The sequence below is a fragment of the Ammospiza nelsoni genome, chromosome 3 (genome assembly GCF_027579445.1).
Source record: "Ammospiza nelsoni isolate bAmmNel1 chromosome 3, bAmmNel1.pri, whole genome shotgun sequence".
In the NCBI taxonomy this organism is placed as follows: Eukaryota; Metazoa; Chordata; class Aves; order Passeriformes; family Passerellidae; genus Ammospiza; species Ammospiza nelsoni.
Genome location: NC_080635.1, coordinates 34,735,655 through 34,752,017, shown reverse-complemented (window position 1 = coordinate 34,752,017; position 16,363 = coordinate 34,735,655). Strand labels below are relative to the sequence as shown.

Here is a 16,363-nt window from a genome sequence, read left to right as displayed (position 1 = left end):
CTGCACTCTGCATTCATATTGTATCTGATTCTTTACTACTTTCTACTACAAAGGATTAAAGGATTTGCCCACCCTCCACAAACCTGAGTCATTTTTAGAGACTCATGGCAAATGACAAACCCAATTCAGCAGTACTTCAACAGACAGTACTTCACTCTAAATAAGCCCCGTTCCCAAAGGAATCACTACCACCAGCAGCTTCAGCACATGAACAAGAGCACCTCACTGCTTACTGTGATCTTTCCCTTGCCCGGCAGCGGTGCAAACGCTAGGCTGAGGGGTGACTGGCATCAAGGCCTGGCGGATGGCTTTCTCCCAGCTCTGAGCTACGTCAAGTCCCACTCCGGAGGCAGCAAGGACCGGACTGTGATGAGCGCTGCCATTGTTCTCGCCAACAAAGTACACCATCGTGTCAGTGATGATCTCAAAACAGTAGGGGTTGCTGCCCTGCACCACATGTGAAAAATCTCGAGGCTGAGTCACCTGGAGAATTTCTGAAAGTGGAATCTCCTGAAGAAAGGTATTAGAAATTAAAAAATGAAAATGCACATAATATTTTAATATACTAACACCCATAACTGCAAGCGTTGCAAAAAACCAAAATTAAGTAAATCAAAAAAACAAAACTGAAACACCAAGCTTCATAAATAAAATTGAACTGTGCATGACTATTGAACACCAGTGTTCTGAATATCTATATGCAAGCCTAGACAGACTTTAAGGCCCACCACAGTTCCCTCCATACAACTAATATTTGCTACTCAAACTACATTAATGTTCATCATGAGACACACCCCCACTGCATGGGTAAGTGATGCACAAATACAGAATGATCATTTTCTCCTTGCAGTTTATACAGCTTAGGCAGAGAAGAGCAGGTGGGGGAGAAAGTGAAACACTAACATTAAGGAGAGGATGCAGCTAATCAATAAGCACTGCTTCGTGCATCAGAATAATTTTGGGTAAACGTAATACAGATATTAGCAGATATTATCTGCATACAGATACTATCCTCTACCTGGTCAGTTTAAGACCATGGTACAAGAGTATTACAGAACAGATCTCATGGAAGAAATGGTTTCATGGTCACGCTAGGTGGAGGAGGACATTCCACATCCATGGGAAGGTGCAGGTGCATGTCACTTGCAAGAGCAGTGAACAGGCAGATGAACACCAGGCAGGCATTAAGAGGATAAGAGACAGCAGCTGATTGAGATGAAGAGCAAATAAATGTAAAGGCAAAAACTATGAATTACTTTAACAGCAAAGACAATCAGATCTAAGCAGTTAAAACAAGGGGTGCAAAGGGGCAAGTGAAAGGACTAAAAGCAGTGACGTAATGGAGCAACAAGCAAGGAACATATTTTACCAGCTGTGTTTTGAATGCACAGGGCAATACAAGTATCAGAGAGGTCTGAGAAGAGACTGCATTGGTCAAGATAGGGATGAAAAGGATCTGGGGGCAAGTTTAGCTGGGTGTACAGAGAAAAGGCTTGATCTTAGAGATGTTATAAAGGAAGAAGCTGCAAGATTTGGACCCCCACCTAAAGGCATAAGACAAGAAAGGGAAAAGTCCTGTTTACACATTCAAATGCATTTTCTGAATATTCCACCACCAAACACAATCCTACATTGACAATACACTACACTTAAATTATATAAACATAAGGCTATACAGTAAATTTTCCTATAAAGCTTGATTGAAACTTTCAGTTGTACGGTAAGGAGTAACTGAATTTGAGGAACGTTGAAATAAAATACATAAGCATGCAAACTTTCAGTCACTACTCAGACAACACAAAAATTCAAGCCTTCATTCAAATGGCGGCCAAAGAAATTCTCTGGTAATTGTGAGGAAAGCTTAATATGCCAGGTAATTCAGGAGAACAGTACATGCAAAAATGTAAGGAGAGACATACTCAAGGGAATTAGAGCAGGAGCTGCAAGCAACTTCTCAGAGTTAGTCTTGATCCTTCTCACTTACAGGCTTTGGGCAACAATTAACCTGGTCACAGTTTTGATTCAAAAAAGAGATGGGAAAATGGAGATAATACGTAAACTGCTCACAGTAGACTTCATATCTATAAAGCATTGAATAAATCAAGTGAAACAAAATTATTACTCATCATTAATTACCTTGTAATATTTTGTTCCAGATTCATTTTGAAATAGTGTGAGGCATTTGCTGTCCAGTCTCCAGTAATGTCTTTTTCTCTACAAAATGCAGAGTACAATTACATAAGGAATAAACCTTTCATATGGCTTTTGCTATCTCATTATTTAAATTAAAAATGCTTTAAACTACTGTGATAATAATTCAAAATTAATCTACAATAATCTTAGACTACAGAAATGAAAAAATAAACTTTGGGAACAAATACTTTGTCTTAATTGAAGAAGCTCAAAAATTATTTCCAAAAACTAGCAAATATCACTTACCTTCCAGCAAAAGCAGTGACAACAGGAGTTACCTCATATAGGAAAAAAGAGTTACTAGACAGGCTTTACTCCAGGTGCATATTCTCACAAAATCTGAGCCATTCAAATTTAGTGACAATTGTAGGAGTCATGCTTTCTCCCTTCATGCCCTCATACCAACATTGCAAGGTTCAAGCACTGAGCAAACCTAACAAGTCCTTAATTCTTCCATCAATATAGAGGCAAAACAGGCATATTATGAGATTCAAATGAAAAAAAAAAACAATTTAGGGAAAAAAAAAAAAAAAAACCAAGACAGACTACATAGCCATTTGTTGGAAGTATCCACCAAAAAGAAATCTCCCTGACCACAAAGTAACGTGGATTAACTGTTGTATATAACTGTCTTATAATTTAAGCAGAAGAATATTCTTCAAAACAAAGAAGCTTTTAGAAAGCTACTATGGTTGTATGAATCAAAGTACCTGTAAGATACTTTCCTTGCACCACGCTGATATAGTTAGAAAACCACTTCCATTTTTCTGGGACAAAAACCAAGACCCTTAACCCTAACTTAGGATGACAAAGTTTGAAATATCATTCAATTACATTTCCATTTTATAAACTTTGTCATATTAAAAGCAAAGCTGTTTTTTTCTTTTCCATATTTAAGCAGAGCTTAAATCACTTTACTCAGGGAGAAGCTAAGTCAACCTATAGGAGTTAGACAGAGAAAACTAGATCAAAAAATGGATTTAACTAAAAGGAGTTCCCAGAGAGCACCGGGACAATGGGTGAAACAAAAGATGTAAACCCCTCATTTCAACATATATGCTCTTTATTAAATTGTGAATCAGGAAAGACTTTGGAGAGAGGAATTAAGGAAAAGGCTGGTAACTTACTCAGGGGTTCAGAATCTGCCCATACCCTACTCTGAGAAAGGATGGGACCAAGGTTAGAAAAAGAGTAAAGATGATGGCATAGAAACTTCTCATTTTAAAGAATGAAACCTCTTGTTATCAGGGAGCAGAAGAAGCACGCAGATCGTGCTGTTAAAATGAACCTGTCTGGAACTGATAGGAAGCTCAGTTGTTTCAGGAATAGGAAACAGTCTGACACTGCTGAGAACAGAACGGCCAAGGGAAATAGCCGATGTTGTAATGCCCAATACGGAAGTCTCCTCCCATTAGGAAGCTCTGTGAGATCTTGTTTGGCTGACTGTCCTTTGGGTCAGGATACTTCATCTGACTGGCCTTTCAGTTGATGTCATTGAGGTAGCAGCCAGACTGACAGATGAAGAAAATCAAACTAAACTAAGTTGTTTCATCAGATCACTGTTCTAAGGGGAGGCTCAAAACAAAAAAAAGTCCATGGGAAAACATACTGGTTGTACTGAAAGTTTAAATCAGAGCTGAATACCAGGTCTGCCCTGAACAGTTCTGCTAGAACTATTCACCTCTGTCTGCTACCTGGCCTTAGTTTTTCCAGAGCCAGCTGATGATAATTGTGACTTTTACGTAGACTTGGCTGTTACCATATCTAAAATACGCTAGATACTTATTTTGGATTGTGATAAATATATCCAGGTACTAAAAAATTGTACCTTAAAGAAATGGTTTTTAAGGTAGTTTCACAAAGACCACTTACAGCAGTCAGTTTAGCTGACAATCACAAAAAGTGAAAACATTATAGTATAGAGCTGCCTATTATCACCTTTCAAATTGATTTCTTCAGAACTTAAATAACTGTGCTTTTTAAAATTCTCTAGGCCTCCTCCAATCAGATGCCACAGAGATAAAGAATGCAAAAGTATTTCTGCTGCCTTTCATGAACAGTCTCAGTATGCTATAATGTTCTCCATGAGATCTGGGAACTTCTTAAATTCCTCGTTTTCATTCATCTACCAAAAAACAAGAGGACTGATTCACTTCCTCCCATCAGACAATACTAAGGAACCCTGTTATTTTGCCTTGTCTTCCTCCTCAATACACAAAAATCAAGTAGCTTGCCTACTCAATTAAGGTAGCATTATTAGTAGCACTGGTAACAAACAACAGTGTCTTTCTGGGGGATGCTTGCTTACCCAAGGACATACAGTCAAGCCACAACTCTTAGAGTGAATTGCTAGAGGAATTAAGGGTTCTCATATCTACACATAACTATTTACACACACCTAGATCATTAGAATAATACTCTCAACCACTTCAGTACACAAAATATTCTTATGAATTCCACCTTTTCACACAGAAAAGAACAGATCAGAAAAGAGACAAGTATTCTGTAGAACAGAAAAAGAGACAAGTGTTTAGTTCAACTACTAAAGAGAAAGATGACACAAACAAATTATTCTAAGTTACTTTCTCAGGAAAGCTGAAATACTGCAAATGCAATTCATTTGAGGCAATGTAGAGATGCTTTTCCTTCTTAAAGAGGAGAAGGAAAAGTACTGTTTAATCACCACATGAAGAATTTTGAATAAATTACACTTTCTGTCTGGAACCAGATTTCTTTATAATGAACATCACAGCTAAATTCTTTCAAATTATACTCTAATCAGAAATAAAACATACTAGTTTAGAGAAATAACTTAATTTAGGAAGAAACTGAAGTAACTGACCAGGTTGTCTCTACTAGTATAGTGGACCATCCATCCTTCTTTCACCATTGTACTGCTCTTCCTCTTTGTGTGTTTGATTGACTGTACAACTCGCATGAGAGGAATGTTATTGCTTGTTGAAGGACTAAAAAGAAGATACAACAGTTTAATATGGAACAAGTTAAAACACAACAGTACTGCAATTATACTTGTTTTACGCATTTAGTCCATCATTTTCAGGAACAGACACCTTTTATGGATTTAGTCCATAATTTTCAGCAACAGACACCTTTTCTCCCCATGCAGATTTAGTTGATGGATGAATTTGATAAGGCATCTGAGCTCCTACTAGGTGTCCTAGGGCAAGTACTGCAGTACTTAAGGAAAAGAGAAGAAACACACTGGATTGAGGACACCTACAGAAATTATCCTCTTTCAAAACAATCTGCTGAGACTGCTAGTCTTTCATGCCATTTTACACCACAGAAATATAATTAGCATCAGCATAACTATAATTTCTTATTGTCTATGTAAGTTGATTATGCTGCTTCATAATATTGTGATTAATGAAGGTCCCTATCAAAGCAAACTTTCAACTTAAGAAAACACAAACCAGGGTGTGTTAAATCACAACTGTACTAGAAAATTCTGTCAATGCTAAGGTATATTAACTGTCCTGCAGACACAGGTTTGATAATCTCTAATATTCTGAAAGAGCCATTAATTAAACATACAGGTTTTAATAGCACTGAAAATGAAGCTAAACATCGAGGTGCCTGCCTATACCAGAGCTCTACATGTGGCACTAACAGACACATCTGTAAACACACATTGTAAGGTAGTTTCAAAACAAAAAAAGTAAGGATGCCTTACTTAACATGGCCTGCTATGCTACAGGATGTAGGACTGGCTACAGGATGCTGTCATGCCAAAAACCTGAATTGCTTCAAATTCAATTAGAAATAAATGGAAAAATGCTACTTGGAGGTAGATGTTGCTTCCCAGTCAGGAGATCCTTGAGCTGTGAATCACTGGAAGTTGGAAGGTATCATTATATGCTCTCCCTCACAAATTTGCTATTAAGCCCTGAGCTACAGTGATGTTTGACCAAGTACAACTGTGCTTATCTTATTAAGAATGACTAAGAAAATCAGGATGACACTACTCAGAATAATAAAGAAATAAAAAGATCAAATTTGATTTAAGGAACTATGTTAACAGTTATTGGATAAAAGACTTCAGAAACATCACTTTCAAGATAAATAAAGCAAATTATTGCATAACATGCATAGACTACGATGCCAATATTAAAATATCCCAACTAATGCTGTTTAAACCCACACATATATAACAGTAACTAAATTAGGCTCAAGTAACAGAGACCTTAACCACACATTAGCTTTGTTAAGCTCTAAGTTTTATCCTGCACTAATAATCTGGTTGCATTTCTTCAATAACTGTCATAGCATAACACTTTTTCCAATTAGAAGAGGCTATATTCTTTTAGTCTATTTATGTCTCAGATTTTCTTGAGATAGGAGAATTTTACAAAGTGTTTTCAAGCTAAAAAAAAACCCACACAAAGGGAAAATACACTTTCAGCAATAAAACTGGGCTAATTGGAAACGTTTTACTCACAATATTGAGCAACACATATCCTGAGCAAAGAAATCCATCCTGGAACTTACCTGATTGTTTTGACAGCTTCCTCATCTTTGTCTGCATCAAGATCAGATGGATCCATAAAAAAGATTTTGTCCTCTGGAGGAGAGGGCTCTTCAGCATCATCTAGAACTCTACTACCATCACTGTTCATTTCACTGCTATCAACTTCCATCGGCATATCCAAGTCCTGCCCTGGGCTAGCAGGTTCTGGAAACAACACAAGTCAGACATTATTTCACACATACAACTAAAAAAAAATAAATAGAATCCTCCAAAACTCAACTTTGTTTTTTTTAGTTAACACTTATGTAAAAAAAAATTACAATCACAATATACAAAATCTTCACACACTTGCTGTAAGATGCAGAGTATGCTAATGAACATTATCAATTTCATTTTGCTAAATGCCAAGGCAAGAGAGACCCAACTAAACACAAACCATTCTGAAAGAAAGAGAGTGAAAAGCTTAAAGTCTACACCTAAATCTCATTAAGTAATTCTGTTCCACAAGTAATCAGGACAAAGTAACCTTTCAATGGCTAGAGATGACCCAGAGAATTATTCCTGTGCAAATGAAATTCTCCATTAACAGCAACCCAGCTCTGCTCTCCCTGGTCTTGTAGTCCATAATAAGAAAAGTAAGAAAGAAAAGGGGAGTTGTGCAATCGCAGGAAAAGAGAAAAGCAGAACAGATCTTATTCACCTGTGATTTTTTGTAGGCAGAAATTTAGTGTTTTCAAAAGCTGTACAACTTGTACTGTGGAAAACTAAGAATTAAGACATAAAAATATGTCTTGTAATATGTCTGTAGCCTTTTTATGGTTGTTTTTTTGTTTGTTTGTTGGCTTGTGGTTTTTGAGTTTGCTTTTTACCTGGGGTGAGTTCAATTAGGAATGGAAGAAAGAACAAAAAATAAATTGCTCTTTATGTCTTCAAAAGAATTACATGAAACCATAGTTCACAAACTCTGTGGCCTTTAGCACCTTAGCATCACAAGGGCAGTAAAACCAGGCTGCATCAACAGCACGTTGCACATTGCTGTTCACAGCCACCAACCTCAAGATCCAGGAAAGAGCCTGGGAGCTGGAGAAGGTTAGCATGAATGGATGGGATCTATGTGCAATGGCAACAGACCCTAGCACAGCTGTTGCCCAAGCCTCTGAATCAAGTTGTACTGTTTGATGCAATCTGCTCCACATCACCAATTTTGTTTCACTAAAAACTGTGTGACAAGGCAACAGAGCCACAGAATGGCTGAAGTTGGAGGAGATTTTTGAAGGTCACCTGGTCCAACAACCCCCTGAGTTCATTTCTCCCATCTGTTGAAGTCCTCAGGATAGCAGCACAAACCCTCTGTCATATCAGCCAGTGCTCCCAGTCACCTACAAAGCTGCTGAGGGTACACTGCCCCATCAAGATCATTAATGAAGATGTTAAATAGGACTGGACCCTTTAATGGCCCCTGGGGTACACCATGAGTTATTTGCCATTGATAATCACTCTCTAGGCCCCCCATTCAATCAGTTTTTAATCCCTATCTGCTCATCTACCTCATATTTCATCAGTTTTACACTGGTTTAAAACTTACAAAAATACTCTAAACATTCTTCCACAAAGTGTTCTGCACATTCCTCTTTCAATTCTGCAATGACTATGCAGAAAACAGTCCTACTTCATTGAGGTTTCCAGAAATTAGGGTGCAGTTCTTTCTTTTGGTTTGGCTTGGGGTTTTTCTTCTTTCTCTTTTATCTCAAACACCTCAGCTAACTCTGGCCAGTAAGATATGAGAAAGTCATACAAAAATTCCACGTCTTCAGATATTAACATGCTAAAGAATGTATTTCATGGTGAAAAATGAGCAGACCAATCACAATAGATCTTCAAATTTTGTACATTGGGGTGGCTTCCAGATTTTTCATTTTCATTAAGCAGTCCCAACAAAAGCATAGTGAACTTGTCAAGACTGACTGAAGTAAAATTTAAGTCACCAGAGTGTAAGTTTTACAGGGAATCTTTTTCATTTTAACTCAAAAAACTGGCAAGATAAATAAAAATATGTCAAATATTCAGAGATGAGAGAACTAAATAATAAGGTATTTAGTTTTCAGCCACAAAAGATCTCTCACTATTGGAAAGCATGTTTCTCATCTTACCTCCATTGAAAACAACCTCTCCAAGACAGTCTCGAGGTACTTTAGGTGCACAGCGTTTGTGACAGTTGAATCTGCAATCTAAAACAGCAGATAAATAAGCCCCTGATATCAGAACCTGACTCCCACCCAGACACTAGCATTTATCATTCACTCCTTCCAACTCTAACTTCAGTTCAGATTCATATATTTGCATGTAGCTGAAGACAGCACCAATGAGGTCACCTCCAGGAGGAAATTAGCAATCTTGTCCTTATGTCACATGTTGATTTGTCCCACCACTATTTATTATGTCAGTACTTCCCCTTCCAGTACAAAATGGCTTGCTACTTCTGTAGCTTCTTCTGCAGCTATTTTTTCCCTCATGATGTAACTTCTCCCATTCTTTCATTTGTTCCACATCCTTTTTTCCATTGCTATATGATTTAACTGTCTCATCTCTAACATTTTTCCCCACCAGCCAACTAAGACTTGCAGCCATCAGAGTCTGATCACACAACATCTATGATCACACAACTACATCAGAGCAAATATGTTCTGCAGTAAATCCTGAAGTCTGGTTCCCCTCTCATTCAGGTTACAGATTTGCCTGACTCCTCAGGCTCCATTTCTTGCTGACACAGGGCAGACAGAATAACATTATGCCCGGATTTGGCCTGACACAGGATGGAATCTCAGCTGGACGTGTGCCATTGCTGCACCCGAGGTATCAATGAAGCCCACTGAACCAAGTCCAGCACACAACATTACTGGTATGAACGGGAATTTCCTTTATTAGTCACATCCCTGTGATTTTCAACTCCATCAATACCATGAATTTCAAAACTCCCTACTGCCCCCACAATTGTTTTCATATTGGTAGTTTAACTTCTTTTTGCTATTCAAAACAAGCTCAATGTGTTTTTCTTTTAAGCCCAGACAAGAGAAAAACCATTATCTCTCCATTTTTGGCAGAGGAGCCAAATTTTGGAGCAGAATACAATATTACTCAGCCTCTGAGTGCCTAAAAAGATGCTTCCTAGGAGGCCCATTAACAGTATTTTACAGCCATGGCTTCAGTTCATATTATGAAATACAATTACTTCACTACTTTAAAGAAGGCTGGAAGAAACAGAGACATTTCAAATCCTGTCATGAAACTAGAAGACTGAATCTATCCTAAAAAATTAAACTATATTCAGAAACATTCCTGGGTACTGCCATGCAATTCTCTAGTCTAGTAAATAGCTACAAACATCCCCTAGCAAGCTTTTGGCCCACAGCATTAGCATAATCTCAAACAGTTCCAAGGTCTAGCTCATAAACCAGAGCATCCTATGAAATTGCTCCAGACAGTCTGCACAAGAGCCACCCAGGCTGGGATGCTAAGAAAATTTGTTCATGAACACGGTCATTCTGTCCCAGCTGACCTCAGTGTCCGGGAATGTTTCTGGGCACATTTAATTTATTACCACAAACACAGCCTTAGCATCTCAAACATCATCCTCAGAGCCCAAATAGCAATGAATTAAATCAAGAAATCCAGGGCTCTTACGGGTAATCAGAAACATAAAACTACTAGAAGACCCCCAAGCTTTGTGAATGTGCACAAAAAAGTTGGTGGGAAACCTTAAGAATCTGTAAGAAAAGTCAGTATGAAAAAATTTGAACTGCTTGATATCAGTTCCTGATATATCAAAAATAAGTATAGGATCCTATTGCATAAATGGAGGCCTACAAAGACACTTATTTCTGTCCTGCACATATACATGGCATTTCTCTAGGCTCATTTTCCATGCATAAATGCTTACAACATGCATACAAATAATATTTTTATCCAGTGCCATTCAATTCCCTGAAACTGATGTGGTAGCCCCATTTGTTCAGCTGGATACAGTCATATGCTGTATATGGCCAGCAGCATCTGTATGTTAAAACCACAAGGCATCTTTTTCAGGCTTCATTATTTCTGTATCATGTGTATCCAAGAGACACACTGACTGGAAAAAATATCAAAACCAGTTCAGGATGCAGACTTCGAACGGACTACAAAGACAGCAAATAACAACAGAAATGAAAAATAAAACTACTTCCTTACTCACATGAGACAGCACTATTACCAGTCAAAAAAAAAAAGGTTAACACAGCTGTAAGCTTACAATAGTTTCTCTCCTCTAATAAAGCAAACTGAAAATGTATTAAGTGACCTCTATCAAAAAGCTGACCTTCGATACTCCTGTTTGACAAATTCACATGAGAGAAATGGAAACTCCTTTCCATATTAATGTTTATGATTCATTACTAGACTTTTGTTTCCTGCAACAAAGCCAACAGATCTGCACTAACTAGTAATAAAAAGCCAGAAGGAGATCACATTAGTTACACCCTAGGAACCATATGGAAGGGTCTGAGAACTGAAGCCATGCATGTTAACATTTGCTACATAAAAACCATGCAAGTTCAGCACAGGCACCTATCTCCAAAAGGTAATAATCAGTATCCTGTACTAAAATACAATGAAAACTCACAGATTCCTTAGTGATCGGTCTAGAATACAGATATTGAAAAAAGGAAGCATTTCCCATTTTTATTAATTCATAATTATCCTCCTAGAATTACAGTGTTTTCAATCTACACAATTAAATCTTATTTTTCAGAAAAATGTACAATGCACAGCTTACAACAATGAAAATGAGGGCTGCTGTGATCTTCTGAAAATTATGCAATTTTTCAAAACTTACATGTTTGCAGTATACAGTCATCAAACAGTTTTAAATACAAGACCTTTACTGAAATGTACTGCTGCAGCAGCAAATGCAAGGTTTACCTTTACACTGCATTCCTTGGCGAAAGAGGCCCTTCAGCAGCCGTTTGCAGTACTGGCAGATGGTGGGACGAGTGTAAGAGTGAACAGCAAAGGTGTGTGGGACCTTCACTCTGCACAGCACCATCTTATCCATCCAGATGGGGCGGCCACTCCAAGAGGGAATCCTCTTACTAGGCTCTGGGCAGCAACGCTGCAATAAAGAAGGAATACATCATTTGCACCAGAACAGCTCTACTGCCATGACTGCTTTGAAAAGTCACAGCAGTCAGGTGAACTGGAAAAAGGCAAAAACTGCACCCATTTTTAAAAAGGGCAGAATGGGCAACCCTCAGAACCACTGACCTTTCAGGCTTCCCTCTGTATCTGGGAAGATCACAGAGATCCTACTAGAAGCTATGCTAAAGCACATGAAGGGAGGAAGTGATTTGGGACAGCCAGCAGCCTTCCATGATGGAGTGACTCCATCCCAGTGGACAATAAAAGGGCTATAGGTGTCATTTATCTGGAATTCTGTAAAGCCTTTGACACAGTCACCACAACATCCTTCACTCTAAAGTGGAGAGATGGATTCAATGGGCAGACCTTTAGAAGAATAAGGAATTGACTAAATGGTCACATCCAGAGGGGAGTGGTCAATGTCTCAGCGTCCTGACAGACATCAGTGACAAGTGGCGTCCCTCAGAGCTGATACTGAGACCACAGCTATTAAATGTCTTCATCAATGACAGACAGTGGGAGTGAGTGCACCCTCAGCATGTTTGTGGATGCCACCCAGCTGGCACACTGGAGGGATGTGATGCCATCCAGCAGGACCTGGATAAGCTTGAGAAGTGGGTCCATGTGAAACTTCTGCGGCTCAACAAGGCCAAGTGCTGGCACTGCGCCTGAGTTGGGTCACCCCCTGTATCAACACAGGCTGGGGGCTGGTGTCAGCCCTGTTGGGAAGGACTTGGGGGTCCTGGTGGATGAAAAAAATGTCAGTGGGGCTGTAAGGGAGGTGTTGGCTCCAAAAGGGACCAGACAAGAAAGCAACCTGGCCAAAAGCTTTAAGAGGACATTCTGGTATTGTAAAACAAAACCATGAAAATACCAGATGGAAAAGTCTTACAGAAAGCAGGAAGTTATGTATGAACCTTTATTTCCACAGAAGATAAAATGCTAGAAATTCACTCACAACATTCATTTTTTGAGCAACCTGACAAGGTGCATACAGCACATACAAGCCTCCATATAGAAGGTAAAACAGAAAGCACTGGAGGCAGGCAGACCAAATTGCAATCACTACCTCAAGCTATTAGTTTTTAGAAGCAAGGTATAGCATGCTGGATAGCTTACTAAATTAGGCAAAACTGCTTAGAAAATTAAAAAATTACTTAGAAAATAAACCCCCTCAAAAAAAATTTTTGAAATTAAGTTAAAAGAAAAACTTCAATTAAAACAGAAGAAGCATTGAGTAAAATTAAGAGGTATCAAAAAAGTACTAAACATGCACACAGAAATCATAAAGTTAAATTATGTGATAAATGCTTACAATTCTATGTTCACTGAGTGAATCTTACCAGTAGTCATAAACATCAAAATAAATATTTTTCATTACTCAAGACTAAGCTTTCATAGCCTCTAGCTAAAAAAAATAATGTTCTTGAAGTAGACTATATGATTTGTAATTTAAATTGTGGTAAGAATAGTTATAGTGTAAAGCAACAGATTACTAGAAAAGCCTAAGGCACAAACAAATGGATCTAATCCTTGCCTCTCCTGCCTCATGATCCCAATATAGTTGGGATATACTTGATAATTGATATTTGTTATGTAATTGATAACCTCTCAGCAATCATCACAACAAGGAACTACTATGGATGTCTGTTTTTACTGTAAGCCTTTCATCTCATACACCCTCCTAGATAGGGTTTGGGGTTTTTTGGATTAACTCTGTGAAAAGCTTAACAGCAGATTGGGAACACTCTTCCCCAGTATAAAAGCTTACAATTTGTACTGCATTGGCCAAGAAACTAATCTATGCTGATACAATAATTACAGAACTAATCTGTATTACTAGAAGCCAAAGTTCTCAGGATTTCATATAACCATGAGTGAAAGGCCAATAACAAATTTATTTCCTGTTGTATCTCTCACAGTAATAATAAGCACTAAGTGTCAAAGTCTAAGAATCACTGTATTTTAAAATTCACTAAAACTGATCATAATGGTTAAGTTTGACTCCCACATACTCATCATGAGCCACTTAAAACACTATCTAGTTCTTCAGAGGTTAAAGAATTTAAACCAGAAATTGTTTCTTCTTTCACATTACATACTTCTTCAGAGGCAGAGGATGTGTGTTCAGCTTGTGCTGGCCTTGGAACTGAAAGCCCTGCTCCTGGCAAAGACACATTAGACAGGCGCCTCTTCCTCACTCCACTGCAGTTGTTCGGAATCTTGAAGGCACATCGCTTATGGTAGTTTAACCCACAACCTGGAAGAGGAGTTTGTTTATTCAAAAAACCTCCCAACATTCAAAGAAAAAAAAAACCACAGTACTAATATTTTGATAAACGAGTTTTAAAAAGATGACCCAGGACAATGGCAAAGGCAGAAATAGATTGTTGTGTCAAATTCTCAGATTTATTGTTCTTGATGTGATTCACAAAAACAGCTTTTTCTCCAGTAAGCCCAGTTCTAGTAACAAGGTCTAACACTTGGAAGCAGCTGATCTCCCAGCACCAAGAGGCTTTCATCACTCCCTCACTTTGGAGCACAAGAAGCAAGAAGAATTCAGTGAGAAGGCAGTGTTAGTACCTGACAGCAGGCTGCAGAGTGCTCCACAGCCAGCTGGAAGAAAGCCATAAGGAAAGGGATTCCCCTTTGGGAGTCTCTCCAAACTACGTGTTCCTTGTGGAAAGAACACAAGGTTGTAAGCTAGCTATTTTATTCAGAGTGGGAAACAACATTTCTTAAGTCATTAGCCCAAGGTCATGCATTAGCCCAAGTTTGCATTAATGCCAAGATCAGAACTTCAGTTTTCCAATGCACAAACCCTTCCAGGTAGGAAATACTGTATTTATCACTTAGTAACATACCAAACACAATACAACTTCTTCTTCCTCATCTCATATAGATATACACACACAAACACACTACATATCACAGACTGACTTACCCTCACATTTTAATCCTTGTCGTACCAAACCCCAAAGCATCTCTCCGCAGTAGTCACAAAAAGTAGGAGCCTTGTAGGAATGCACATAAAGTGCATGAGGACGGATCTGGAAATCTTCAACTGTAGCCAAAGCTTTAAAAAAATTGCAGTAAGTTATAACTCTTGTCACAGGATCAACAAGGATTTATGGAAAGAATATGTTTTTTAAAAGGCTAATTTAAAGAATGCTTACAAGATATTTAGAAATCAGCATTTTACAGTATGTCATTTAAATATGCATTCAGGAGACTACATAGTTCTCAATAAACATTTTTATTGAGGAAAAATATCCCCTGAACTCTGTAGGCTAATGTTCCCAACTAATCAAAAGTATGAATCACTCGGTTGAAAACTTCACTAAGTTGAAGGCAGGTAGAACAAGCTTTGCTAAAAGCAACAATAAATGTTTTAAAGAACAATTTAATTTTCAAGCTGTTCTGTAACCTACAAAATTTTCAAAAAAAGACAGTTCTAAAAATAGATTTTTATCTTCTAAAGTACTTCTGTAGTAAAAGCTTATTAGATTCAACTCAGTGTATCAAAAAAGAACTGTGGATAAAGTTTCCACAGAACACTGAAATATTATTTTCCCTAAATAAGTGTAGATATATTTCAATTTCTTTTGTTTTGTATCTTTGAGGGAAAGAAAAAAAAAAAAAAAAAGGTATTTTACATCAAGATTGCCTTGTCCTGATGGCTACTGGTTTTTTACCAGATACATACTAACACTCCCTATTCAGATCTTATTTTTAAAATCCTACTGAAAGAGATTTACATATCTTCAAAATGCCCCAGTTTCGGGTGGTCTGTCTGTCTGTAAGGAAACTGTCAGAGACTGCCAAGAGTCACACAACAAATTTTCCAAATATGCTATTCATCAGAAGCAATGAAAAGTTCAAAATAAGATGATCAATTACTGAACAGTTCAGACATGCCCTGAAATACTCAGCCTTACTTACAGCTATCAAATTCATACTTTATTGACCAAGCTTACAAATCTAAGCTCATGACAGTCAAGAGGTCTCTCCTAATATATAGTCTCAGTTTGTCACTTTATCCTCAAGGACTTGAAAAACTGCTCAACACTAGTCCAGCTTTTACTTGTAGTTTAACTACAGCTGACTTTTGATTGAATTTGATGAAGTATTGATCAAACACATACAATGACAACCAGGGCTGGGGTTATTTTGTCCTCATTATTGGTTAATAACCACCACTCTAAGGACTATAATGTTCAAAGAAACCATTTTTAAGAACTACAATAACCTGTAAGAGCCTGTTTTTATAGGTATGATTCAGCAACAACATTTATATGAAGTCTTATGACAGCATAAGCCATCAATAGCAAAAACTACAGAACAAAAAGACAGATATAAGCAAAAGAAAACCCACAACTTGGAAGAACAAATTCTGAATCCTACCTGCATTTCACCTTAAACAATCACAAAAATGAAAAACTGGTATTATTATACTTATAAATTCTCATTTGTATAATTCAGATTTATTTTTAATAATAAACCTGAAGAAGA

At 37.7% G+C, this 16,363-nt stretch overlaps 1 protein-coding gene across 2 annotated transcripts in view; it reads right to left on the bottom strand.

Moving 5' to 3' along the window:
• PRKD3 (protein kinase D3) overlaps nt 1-16,363 on the bottom strand; it is a 43,958-nt gene that overhangs the window by 13,404 nt on the left and 14,191 nt on the right. For both annotated transcript variants that reach the window (XM_059467711.1, XM_059467712.1), the window contains exons 4-11: nt 14,796-14,927; nt 13,954-14,111; nt 11,636-11,825; nt 8,833-8,910; nt 6,703-6,886; nt 5,036-5,159; nt 2,137-2,214; nt 234-510 (exon numbers count right to left, since the gene is read on the bottom strand). In XM_059467711.1, coding sequence (XP_059323694.1) covers nt 234-510; nt 2,137-2,214; nt 5,036-5,159; nt 6,703-6,886; nt 8,833-8,910; nt 11,636-11,825; nt 13,954-14,111; nt 14,796-14,927 — 1,221 coding nt within the window. The remainder of the gene's footprint in view (nt 1-233; nt 511-2,136; nt 2,215-5,035; nt 5,160-6,702; nt 6,887-8,832; nt 8,911-11,635; nt 11,826-13,953; nt 14,112-14,795; nt 14,928-16,363) is intronic.